This window comes from Erinaceus europaeus, chromosome 17 (assembly GCF_950295315.1).
Source record: "Erinaceus europaeus chromosome 17, mEriEur2.1, whole genome shotgun sequence".
NCBI lineage: Eukaryota > Metazoa > Chordata > Mammalia > Eulipotyphla > Erinaceidae > Erinaceus > Erinaceus europaeus.
The window spans coordinates 27,461,735-27,474,584 of NC_080178.1; the positions used below are offsets into that span (position 1 = coordinate 27,461,735).

At 48.8% G+C, this 12,850-nt stretch overlaps 1 protein-coding gene across 1 annotated transcript in view; it reads left to right on the plus strand.

Annotated features, from left to right (window-relative positions):
- The first annotated feature begins 3,189 nt into the window (after positions 1-3,189).
- Positions 3,190-12,850, plus strand: part of ABTB2 (ankyrin repeat and BTB domain containing 2) — a 195,882-nt gene continuing 186,221 nt past the window's right edge. Inside the window, exon 1 of the mRNA XM_007521811.3 lies at positions 3,190-4,480. Within this exon, the coding sequence (XP_007521873.1) occupies positions 3,598-4,480 (883 nt within the window). The 5' untranslated portion in view covers positions 3,190-3,597. The remainder of the gene's footprint in view (positions 4,481-12,850) is intronic.

Sequence of the window (12,850 nt, forward strand, 5' to 3'; positions counted from 1 at the left end):
CACAAGTCGAACCTGAAATGGAATTGGAGTATTACACCAAAGTAAAAGACTCTGGGGTGGGTGGGTGGGTGGGTGGGGAGAATACAGGTCCATGAAAAATGATGAATGAAATAGTGGGGGTTGTATTGTTGAATGGGAATCTGGGGAATGTTATGCATGTAAAAAAAAAAAAAAGAAGTAGAAACGCAAAGCAGAAATTGACCGAGTTTGGAGTATGGCACCAAAGTAAGAAAGCAGAAGTACACTAGAGTTTGCAGTGAGTACCTCCCTAATACTTCCTCTCCACTTTTCCAAGCTTTGGGACCAGGATTGCTCAACAATTTGTTTGGCTTTGTATGTTAACTCTCTTTTCAGTCACCAGGTTCCAGGTGTCATCAGGATGCCGGCCAGACTTCCCTGGATTGAAGACACCACCAATGTGTCCTGGAGCTCAGCTTCCCCAGAGACCCATCCTACTAGGGAAAGAGAGAGGCAGACTGGGAGTATGGACCGACCAGTCAACACCCATGTTCAGCGAGGAAGCAATTACAGAAGCCAGACCTTCTACCTTCTGCAACCCTCAATGACCCTGGGTCCATGCTCCCAGAGGGATAGAGAATGGGAAAGCTATCGGGGGAGGGGGTGGGATATGGAGATTGGGCGGTGGGAATTGTGTGGAGTTGTACCCCTCCTACCCTATGGTTTTGTTAATTAATCCTTTCTTTAATAAAAAATTTAAAAAAAAATGAGAGAGAAAAAAAAAAAATACAGGTCCAAAAAGGATTACAGAGGACCTCATGGGGTTGTATTGTTATACGGAAAACTGGCAGATGTTATGCATGTACAAGCTATTGTATTTATTGTCAAATGTAAAACATTAATTGTCCAATAAAGAAATTTTAAAAACTTTTTTAAATTAGCGAGACAGAGAGAATCAGAACATCATTTTGGTACATGTGGTACTAGAGTCTCAAACTGCGGAATCCAACACCTTATCCACTGCATAACCTCCTGGGTCACAATCTTCACAATTTTACCTCAGGAAAAAAGCTTGAATATATTAAGATAAATCCCATCTACTATCTTTTTTTTTCTGGAAGCAGCATCACATATGGTCTCCCAGGTAGCCTTTCTATTTATTAAGTCCCTTGTTGAAATTTTCCAGTTAAGCAATTTGCTTTACTTTTAAGGAAAAATTAGAAAAAACTAGAGGGAAACAAAAACTTCGGTGGGGTTAGTGCCTACCAATGCCCACTAGATGGCGATCTTTGCTTTAACATTTTTATTTCCCCGAATATGTTTTAAATTGTATGAAAGTTTCCACATTTTTGAGACATCAAACCTTATTGCTCATGTTGACATAGCTCTTTCCCACAAGAAGTCGACACAGCTTGTGATCTTTGTTAAGTTTGTCTGCGGATATCCGTCTTTCATAGTATTTCCGTCCCAGTTCTAACCAATAAGGGGCGATATTGCACAAGTAAAGACCCACCGAAAGGCAATATTAAGGGAAACTCAAATAAAAAGTAGTTTCACCAGGAAAGAACAATTAATTTAAGAAAGAAAAAAAGAGAGAGAGACCATAGATTTCTACTTTATATCCAGCTCACGGCCCAAGGTCAGAACGGTGTGAGAAGATACAGCACAGGGAATCAGGCGGTAGCGCAGGGCGTTAAGCGCATGTGGCGCAAAGCTCCAGGACCAGTGCAAGGATCCCGGTTCCAGCCTCTGGTTCCAGCCCCAGGTTCCAGCCCCCGACTCCCCACCTGCAGAGGGGTCGCTTCACAGGCGGTTGAAGAAGGTCTGTAGGTGTCTATCTTTCTCCCTCTCTGTCTTCCCTTCCTGCATTTCTCTCTGTGCTATCCAACAACAACGACAGCAATAGCAACAGCAATAACAACAATAAAACAACAAGGGCAGCAAAAGGGAATAAATAAATATTTTTTAAAAATAAAAAAAAAGATACAGCACAAAGGAGCCATTCAGGAGCGGGGGTGGGGGATGCTCATGAGTGTGGGAGTGGGGATGGGGTATTCACAAGCTCTCCCTTAATTTTGCGGTTCCACGAGGGAGAGGGCATCTGTACGTGAGCGTGTGCTACTCGTTATGAGGCAACAGCTAGCGGCGTGCAATGGGCGTGGGGCTGTTGATACCAATAGCCAGCTCGCTACAGCCGCCTTGAGCCAGGTTCACAAAGGCGCAGTTCGGAGATCAGCAGTCCCGCGAGTACGCGGTAAGGGGAGCGGGGGGGGGGGGGGGCGCATTCAGCGGAGGCCACTGCTAGGGACGGTTCTTCTGTAATAAACCTGCTCGCTCTCTCTCTCTCTCTCTCTCTCTCTCACACACACACACACACACACACACACACACACACACACACACACGGCCGGACACTCGCGCCTCGAACTAAAAAGGTTCAATTAACAGCAAATGCTTTGTGCAGTTCACAAAAGTCACAGCTCCTTTGGAGAATCTGCAAAGTGAGGACCCTCTCCCCAGAGTTAATGCTCGGGAAACTGTGCAATTCACACTTGGGGGCGGGAGGGGCGGGATCTGGAGTTGGCCTATTGATCCGATCGCAGGTTAATCAAAAATCCGGTCTGGAACCTGAAGAGGGAGCACAGTCTAGAAGCCAGATGGATGAGGGGAGAGGAGCCAGCAGAGAATTCCTCCCACCCCTTGCATACACAAGTGGAGTTGCTTCTCAGAGAAAGGGAGGAGCTCGACAGAAAATCCAGAAGTGGGGTTCCCCTCCCCCACTTCATCCCACCTCAACCCCCCACCCCAAGACCCACTCTCGATCCTCTAACGTGAGGCAGCAGAGGGTGTGCAAGGGAGTTGCGAACGCCCGCAGCCTGGACCGGGCAAACACTGCGGCTTTTCCTTTACATTAGTCTTTAAATGGGGTCTTCGGAGCACTGAGGGTTTCCGAGTCTGGGTGCCTCCACCGCCCAGCCGGCTCCTGCTCTCTAGCCGCCCCTCCTCCAGGGGTCATGAAGCCGCCCTCCCAGCCCCAGCCCCGCCCCCGCCGCAGGGTTTCACCCGCGGCGGACTGAAATCTGCATAGAGGCCGCCCCCCTGGAAGATCATTGGTGTAGCCTCCGCCCGCCGCGGCCCATGATTGGTGAACCGCTCCCCGGTAATTTGCATGTCGGCCTGTGGCGGGGTACCCAGCTGTGCAGGCTGCTTGCGCGGCGCAGAAGTTTGCTGAGCGCTTTCTCGCCGGCTGGTCCCGGACTCTCGCCGCGCTCGGAGCTGCCTTCCTCCGCCGCCCTGTTCTCTGAGGAGCCGGTCTCAAAGGAGAACAGACGCTTCGGTGGCAGGAGAGCGAGCTGGGCCGGGGGTGAGGGGGCTGCCGACAGGAGCGGCGCGGCGCCGGTCCGCTGACAGCTTCGTGACGGGGCGCGTGGGGCTCCGGCTCGCCGCGCTCTCGTCAGTCAGCCCGCGGCCCCCGGGAGGGCGGGCGGGCGATGCGGCCCCGAGCCCCGCGGCGCGCTGAGGAAGCCGGCCGCCCGGGAGACCCTGGAGCTCGTTTCTGCCCGCTGGAGGAAGCGAGCATGGAGTCGTGAGCGCCCCCCGCTCGGCGCCGCCGCCGCCGCCGCCGCGGGCAGGCTCCCCATGGCCGGGACGTACAGCTCCACCCTGAAGACGCTGGAGGACTTGACCTTGGACTCCGGCTATGGGGCCGGGGACTCGTGCCGCTCGCTCAGCCTCTCGTCCTCCAAGTCCAACTCGCAGGCGCTCAACTCTTCCGCGCAGCAGCACCGCGGGGCGGCCTGGTGGTGCTACTCGGGCTCCATGAACAGCCGGCACAACAGCTGGGACACGGTGAACACGGTGCTGCCCGAGGACCCCGAGGTGGCCGACCTGTTCTCGCGCTGCCCGCGCCTCCCGGAGCTGGAGGAGTTTCCCTGGACCGAGGGGGACGTGGCGCGCGTGCTCCGCAAAGGCGCGGGCGGCCGGCGGCTGCCGGGCTTCTCGGCCGAGGCGGTGAGGCGCCTGGCGGGGCTGCTCCGCCGGGCGCTGATCCGCGTGGCCCGCGAGGCGCAGCGCCTGAGCGTGCTGCACGCCAAGTGCACCCGCTTCGAGGTGCAGAGCGCCGTGCGCCTGGTGCACAGCTGGGCGCTGGCCGAGAGCTGCGCCGTGGCGGCCGTCAAGGCGCTGTCGTTGTACAGCATGAGCGCCGGCGACGGGCTGCGCCGGGGCAAGTCCGCGCGCTGCGGCCTCACCTTCTCCGTGGGCCGCTTCTTCCGTTGGATGGTGGACACGCGCATCTCGGTGCGCATCCACGAGTACGCGGCCATCTCGCTCACCGCCTGCATGGAGAACCTGGTGGAGGAGATCCGGGCCCGGGTGCTGGCCAGCCAGAGCCCCGACGGCGGAGGGGCGGGAGGTGGGGAGGTGTCCGCCGAGGCCCTGGAGATGGTCATCAACAACGACGCGGAGCTCTGGGGCGTCCTGCAGCCCTACGAGCACCTCATCTGCGGCAAGAACGCCAACGGTAAGCGCGCCGAGGACCAGGTGGGCGAGGAAGCTTCCCGGGGCTACTCCGGGCGGAGGCTGGGGGTGGGGTGGGGGGCGTTCACGAGGGCGGAGCTGGTGCGGCTGCCAGGGCCCGGCACAGACCTGGTGAGCGATGGCGGGGTTCACTAAGCAGCCTTTGCCAGAAACTCTTCGTTCACCTGGCGCTTTACTTGTGCAGAATGAAGCCTGTGGTCGATGCGCTGTCTCTTTTTTTTTTATTTTCTTTCTTCCTTTTTTTTTTTTATGGCCTCCAGGGTTATCACTGGGTGAAGTTCAGGGCCTGCACTATGAGTCCACTGCTCCTGGAGGCCATTTTTTGTTGCCCTTGTGATTTTATTGTTGTTATTGCTGTTGTTGTTGCCATTGATGTTGTCATTGTTGTAGCATAGGACAGAGAGGGGGAGAGAAAGACAGACACCTGCAGACCTGCTTCACCGCCTGTGAAGCGACTCCCCTGCAATTGGGGAGCCGGGGTTCGAACCGGGATCCTTGCTCCGGTCCTTGGGCTTTGCGCCATGTGCTCTTTTTTAATTTCTTTATTGGGGGGTGGTGGTTAATGGTTTACAGTCAACAGTAAAATAAAATACAATCGTTTGTACATGTGTAACATTTCTCAGTTTTCCATATAACATTTCAAACCCCACTAGGTCCTCCTCTGTCATCCAGGACCTGATTTCCCCTCCCCCGCCCCCCCCAGTCTTTTACTTTGGTGCAATATTCCGAGAAGTTCTGTATCTTGTTCTGCGTGGCGCTGGCCGATGCTGTCTGAGGGCCGCTCACTGGTTGAACCCTGTAACCAACCATCCTGTCATCCTGTCTTGCTGGACTGGCCTTTCCCTCCAGCTGGCAGCTTGACTGTGGCTCTGGCCCTCCTTGGATTTCTCTCTCTCTAGCCCAACAGCAGTAGCCAGAGCCAAACTCTAAGAACCTGGGGTGAGCGGGATGGCAGGAAGGAAGCAGGAAGCTTAGAACCTGGTGCTGCCGCCTTGGGTTTTGCTGGGTGGAAGGGTGCTCTTCAGGGCCTCTCCCTAAATCCAGAGAGGCTGTGGCAGGTTGGTAACCCAGAGCACCCAGGGTTTATGGAACCTGGGGACTCCCATGTCTTCTCTCCAAAAAATGGAATTTTGTTCTACCTCCCGGGGCCTGAGTTTCCAATCAGGTGAGAAGTTGATTAAAACTCGGCTTTGTAGTAAATTCACAACCTGGTGGGCTTTCCTGAAAGAAATCAGGTGCCAGTAAACCACATTCTGAGGAAGACATCTTGGGGTGGGGGGGATGGGCAGGCAGGGTTTCAAGTCTGGAAAAGGAACCATAGGGTAGTCGCAAAGATGACATAACTAGTAGTAGTGAAAAGATAGTAGTGAAAGATAACATAACTCCAGTGCCAAGGGCTGAAGGGAAGCACTTGATTTTCTCTTTGCCGAGGTTAGGGTATGACATGCGTTCAACAGCAAACAACTGCCGACCAAACTCTAATTTCAGGAGTCAGCAAACCATAAATTATTTAAGTTGGTACTATAGCTAGACATCCTTGCAATCTGATTGGAAGGCCTTTGGGGGGGGCAGCTTTCAGGGAAATAAGTGAAACATCAGTGAAAAAGGCCAGGTGCATGTTGGAATAAGGATGAAGGCTATCAAGTTTAAAAGAGGGTTTGACAAAATCCTAATGGTTAAAAATTTAAATGAGTACTTCCAAAACATTCACAGTTAATGTTAACCCAAGTCACTGTGTTGATAGCAACTTCTCTAGGTCACTACCTATTATACAGATGGGGCAAACAAGGTGCCTGGCAGTTAAATAATTTGTTCAAGATTCTACAGATATTAAATGACAGAGCTGGAATTTGAACTCAGACACTAGGTTCCAGAGTTCAAGATTTTGGGCACCAGAGAAGGAACAGCCTTGTTTTTGTTCACTCTTCAAGGACATCTGACTCCTTACGCCTCATTTTGAACAGAGTTAATGTACCAGCCCAGCTGACTTTGACATTCATTGGCTTTGTTTTTCTTTCTGGCACTGCCAAAGGAGAGGCCTGGAATGGAAGAACATTTGCCTTTTAATTTTCTTCTCTTAGATCAGAGTTGAGGTTAGTCCAGAATCTCAGTTAATGATGTCACAAGTGATAATTGTGCTTTGCCCTCCAGGTCTGTGGCATCAACATTGAGGACACCAGTTTCAGGAGAAGAAGTGGAAGGAAGGGGAATTTCCACCCACTTGTCAAAGGCCAGGGGAAGAGTTCTGTACTTTGATCTGAGGGGAGGCCCAAACCTAGCAAAAACTCCTAGGAGGAAAGGTTAACATCCTAACTGTAACCCTGAACGAAGGTGAAATTGTAGGTGTCAACCAGCCAAACAAAGCATGCTTTTCATTCAGAGCGGGTGCCCAGCACATTGAAGGATTTCTTTTTCCATGTTTCTTTGCTCATTTGCCCTGCCCCCCCCCCCCATAGCAAATTAAGGCTAGTAAGAGAAGCTGCCACTCCAGGATGCCTAGAAGAGACAGAGGGACCAGAAATTGCTTGAAAACAGGTCTCTTCATGAAAAGACCAATCCGAAAGAACCATTTAATATCTGGGATCATCACATTTTGAGATGTTCTTTGTGAAGATGGGTCTTTCAGCCTATGCATTGATCTCTTCCTTACCTACCCACTGCCCCCATCTCCCGTTTCTTAAGTCATAATAATTAAGACAGCAAGACAGTATGTGACAGACAGAAAAGCGCCCTGGTTGTCCTGAGCAGGCATCCTCCCTTGGTCCCCAGGGAATGCTCTTGTGGGCGAGGTGGCCATTGGCTTCCACTTAGCAACATGAATGCTCATTTTTTATACATGAAAACCTGAGGGGTGGCCTCAGCAAACAATAACTAGGCTGATTTATTAAGTCTCTTTAGACAAAGTGAAATGAATGTTTCAGAGAGGAGTAGTGAATTACTTATGTCCAAAAGCTGCCTTCGGAGGGAAGCATAAATAGCTTAAAAAAGAAGTGGAGAGGTCCAGACATTTGTTACTACAGAAACACCCCAAAGTCAGCAGGGTTACCATTTAAGCAGCCAAAGACCAAGTGGGAAAGGGCTACACATGGAGGGAGAGTGCTAGTTAGTGTTCTTGTCCTGCTGGTCTTCCCCTTAAATTATATATTTATTGTTGTTATGCCTGCTAATTATGCAGCATGGGCACATGCATTTGACTCAGCTATATAGGGCTCTTAAACTTGGAATGTCTTCCACCCAGGAATTGCAGGACCCTAATCCATCTATCCCTGTCCATTACTCAGAAATGCTGGCCATTGCTCAGCCTGAGATGGATGATAAAAGTTCTGCGGTGTTTATAAAACATGATCTCAGCTTCAGAGAGCAGCAGGAGTTCTCGATTGCTTGCTCATTTGATATTGATGTCTGTGTTCCCAGGGCAATGCCACTAAATGATGGTATCTCCATGACTTCCTTATGGGAGGGAAAGCAACCACTTGAGTAAGATAGCATTTCTTAACAGGGACATAGCAGAAAATAGAAACTTCCTTGTCCACTTCTCCTCTCTCTCTATTACCCCTGTATGTCAGTTCAGTCATTGAGTTTTCCTTTTGCCTGTTTTTTTTTTCTTACTCAACTTTCATGAGTTCATAGAGTGCTCACATACTGAGAAAAAATCCTTTCAGTTCCCTTATTTTAAATGAAGGGGCTTTTGTGAGAATATACTCATTCCACAGCAATGGCCAGGATGCACCTAAGGACAGCTCTCTTACTTCTATTCAAAAATAGAAGATTTTGGAATCACAGTGAGGTTTTGAAACTCAGCTCTGCTGTTAGATGAATGACCTGAAGCAATATTCTTCTTCTTCTCCTCCTCCTTCTCCTTTTTCTTCATCTTTTAAATCAAATTTAATACAATGCATCAAAAAACATGAAGCACAAGAGAGTCACATTCCTATCATGGTATAGGTGGAAAAACAATTATTACAATTTTAATTTATTTATTCCAAGTCTTAGTGATTTATGAAAAGGACATTAAATTAAAAAGGGAGATATAGGAAGAGAATAAAAGATAATTAATTATAGAGACACAGTGACTTATGAGGAAGGGAGATGACAGTTTGGTAATGGGTGAGTTATGCTGAAACCTCTCAGAGAGATATGAAAGAAACTATCTCTGTGATCACAGTCTCCTAAACCAACATCTTCTCAATGAAGTGATTTGGGGAACAAAAAAGAACATAAAAGGCCTCTTGATTTTTCTGCTACCAAATCATTTTTAGTGAGATAAGAAAAATAGTGGCTGTTGAAAATTACTCAAGATTTGGCCATGTGGTTGCACACACAGAGTGCACATTGCACATGTTACAATGTGGAGAACTGGGTTCAAGCACCTCCCTGCTCCCCACCTGCAAAGTGGAATTTCTTAACCATGCTAAGCCTCCATTTTGGCATCTGTAAAACAGTGGATAATAATAGCTCCTAACTCCAATTTGGTATGCAGATTAGGTAAATTCAAAGATTTGAAGATTTTAGCACATAGTAAATGCTCAATAAACAATTCATTCATTAAACACTTACTGAGCACTGACCCCAGACCTGCCGTTGTTGAAAGTGCTGCTGATTAATAAGTGAAATGGTGGCAGAGCCCTCCTCCCACGAAGTTAACAACTATGAAGAAGACAGGAAAAGGCAAACAAATACAGATTCACTCTTCGAAATAAGTGTTAATAATAAGCAGCGGACAAGATAATGGGATCACGTGGTGGGGCTATTAAATGACATGCAAAGAAGGCCTCCTAAAGTTTCATTAGGGATTGGCAATTATATCAACTCTGTTGCTTTCTATGGACATCGAGTCAAAATATAGTGACTGAGAACAATTTCTTCATTATCCAGTTCTCAGCAGAGGCAAGTCCCAACACACTTATCTGCAGCTGAGAAGTCAAAAGAATACATATTGGGGCGTGGGGTGGACAGAAAGTGTTCTGGTTGTAGGATTCACCTAGCAGAGAGATTACAGGGTAGATTTCCACTGAGATAATCAACAGAAGGAACACAGGTTAACTGAGTCAAGTTTCCACATCTGGGTAGTCAGAAAGACCACTTCCCTTCTCTTTGACTATATAAAGTCAGGGGAGTTGGTAAAACTGAAACCAAGCAAACTTTGGGAATGAAAACTTATTTTAGGTTGCCTATGAAACATAACCATTGCCTAAAGTGGCTAGAGGAATAGAGGAGCTGTTCTGCTGTCTCCAGAAAGCTTGACCTGACTTCTCCACTAGAAGAACCACCTTGCCTCCATGTTTCCATGGCACCCTGCTCCATATCTTGAAGCATTTCCTGCTTGCATCTGCCTTACCCTTCCAGCTGTGAGCTCATAGGCATCATGCTTCCTGTACCTTGCTTAGTGTCTAACATGCATATTTGTCAGGTAAATGAGCGAGCCCACTACACAGCAAGTATAACTCTTGAAATTTGACTTGCATTCCTTTGACATGTTTGGAAAACCTCCAATTTCTTTTTTTTAATTAAAAAATTTTATTAGTGGTGCAATAATGATCGACAAGATTGTGGAATAAGAGGGGTACGATTCCATACAGTTCCCACTACCAGAGTTCCATACATCCTCCCCTCCATTAGAAACTGCCCAAATTTCTACCTTGGCAGAAAATGTTTAGTTGTTCTTGATAGGAAAAAAAAAAATCAAAAAACAAACAAGCAAACAAAAACCTTAAGATAGTCTTCGTAGTGTTTGGTTTTGTTATATTGGGGGGAGACAAGCCATTCAATCTTTGATACCCTAAATTCTGTTAGGGTTTCCAAGGCAGCTATGAGTATATGTGAGTTGAGAGGGATTTCAAGGCAGGGGGATTTCTTCAATGTGTGATACCCAAAGTGGGGATTTCACAGAAGTCTAATAGACAATGAGTGAAATCCACATGAGGACTGAAATGAAGACAGGCTGTCATTTCCCTCAAGAACTGCGGTAACAATCCTCCAAGCCCTTGCCAGCTGGGCTGCCCCACAGGACAATCTGTTGATGGTTATTACTCAGAAGTTCCAGAGAACTTCCCGAACTGCCCCTGCAGCTACAGACAGACTATGACCCACATAGTCAACGACTGCCACCTCTCCAGATTCAAAGGTGGTCTCGAAACTTTATATCAGGCTCAACCTGACGCTGTTGACTGGCTACAGAAGAAGGGCAACGCTAGAAGAAGAACTCAGAAGTTCCATTTGTGTCTCCCCTCCCCTCCCCACCCCCTCTGAGCATGGTACCAAGGCAGTCAGCTGGGACATTCCTGGGACGTATAAACACTTAAGGCTCTGAAACAACCTTGCTGCTGATCCTCAGGTGAGTCCTTAACCCTCCTCTTTGTCAGTGCCTATCCTTTCTCATCTAGGGCAGTGGGCACGCTAGCGTGTACAGCTGTGATCATGGGCCCAAACTTTGTGTAATACTTTAACTTTTTTTTTTCTCATCTGTGATTTCACTGAGTCCCCAGAAAAACCCAGTTGAGTGGGATGCCTTTTCACAGCTTGGGCTCTGGATAGGCCAGGACTAAATGCCTTATTATTCAAGCCCTAGACCAGTGCTTTTTCCGTGAAGAATCACTGGAGGAAAGGTGATGAAAGGGCAAGCCAGTATTTGCCCTTCTTCAAAAGGTGCCCAGGGCCAGGCTCCTGGTGGCAGCAGTACTTCTTCTAGACCTTGCTTGTAAGTGGTCTGCTGTGCCTGCTTTGCCTGCTGCTTTAGATCTGTTAGCCCAATGAGTCTTATCTGTGACTGTTAAGACCAGCCACTGAGGCTAGGCCAAGGATCATTCTCCAAAGGATGCAGTGTTACTCTGTGCAGGTGCCCCCTGCCTACTATCGCAGCATGCCCTACAGATGGCATTGATTTAAAGAAGTCATTATTGCTTCTGCTGGGGGAGGACAGGGCCTTACAAGTGTCAGCTGCTGCAAGATCAATAGTCAATAGCCAAATTGAAAAGCTGCCTGGGGCTCCTGTGCTATATACTCACTCTCCTAAGGGAGGGAGACTCTCAGGAGAGAGCACCCCAACAAGCCTGCACCTAGGCTGCTGGTCTCAGGGAACTCAGCCCACTTGTACAAGTCAGTTGGCAGAAAAGCCTTCCTCCAAGGGCCTTTGGTTTCCTTCCCAAGTCCATGGTGTCTGGTCACTGGTGAAGTCTTCCAGGAGGCGCACAGGGAGAAAATGGACCAGCACAGTAAATACTGAAGTATTCCCACTTAGAAATTTGGATTGGGTCCCCTGATGCTTTTCTTCTTACTGGCGCCTCTGTCAAGCCACTTCAAATCACCCAGCCTCCCTTTCTCCTACTGTGAAGTGAATACTGGCTCTTCTGCTGGGGTGTGGGGCATCCTCAGGGCTCTGGGTGGTGGAGTAGCTGTAGGTTGTAGCTGTGAAAGTTCAGCCTGAAGTGTGATTCCTGTCGAGCTCACTCCTGGGCTGTGTGACCCTGGACAGGTCACTTAGTTTCTGTGCCTGAGTTTTTCCCTCTCTGACAGGGTTTTCAAGCCCCTGCACTTCTGGTATCTAGGATTGGTTGGTGTTTGCTGTCTTGTGTGCTAACACACAACCTGGGCCTCTGCCCTCTAGAGGCGATGAGCAGCCCCTCCCTGTCTGCCAGTCCTCATAATGTCTCCAGAGGTTGCCAGATGTCACGGGGGGTGAGGAGGGGGTGGCTAAATGTCTCCTGGTTGAGAAACATAACTCTATAATAGGTTTAAACATAGGATGTAGTGAAGATTTAGTAAGAGCCTCTGTAAGAGACACTGTGCCTGGCACAAAAATATTAGTTCTCATCATTGCTTAGTTTTTGCAGACCTGTGCCTGATGTACACATCAATGCTCCCTGGTGCAGGGTAGCATTGTGACCCTAATCTTGGGTGTTGAATACTGGTCCCAAGCTTCCTTGGTAACTAATGGATAGGAGGAAGTGATGGTATCTGGAGAAAGCACCTGATCAGTTAGAACTCTGGGCCTCTGAGCCCAAGTACACTAGCAGTGGATAGTGAGACTAGACTACCCTGCCCATCCTGCTAGAATGACATTGACAGTGCATTCAGGATGCCAGACCCCGGGCAGCAACCCTGCTGCAGATATTGAACCCTGTTTGTTGCAGCTGCCAAGTCCGGAGCCACAATCCAGCAGGTGTTTTGTGTTTTGCTGGTTTGTCATGTAAACACACACTGTGGTCTCCTTGCTTTTTTTAAGAAAGGTCTTATGATTTTGCAGCTTAAAGGATGTGTTGGGAGCTGTTGGCTGAACTTGGAGGATGGGGGACTTAAATAGCTTGGCCTAAGCAAGTCTGATAAAAGGCCACATTTGCCTCTAGCCTCGTTAACT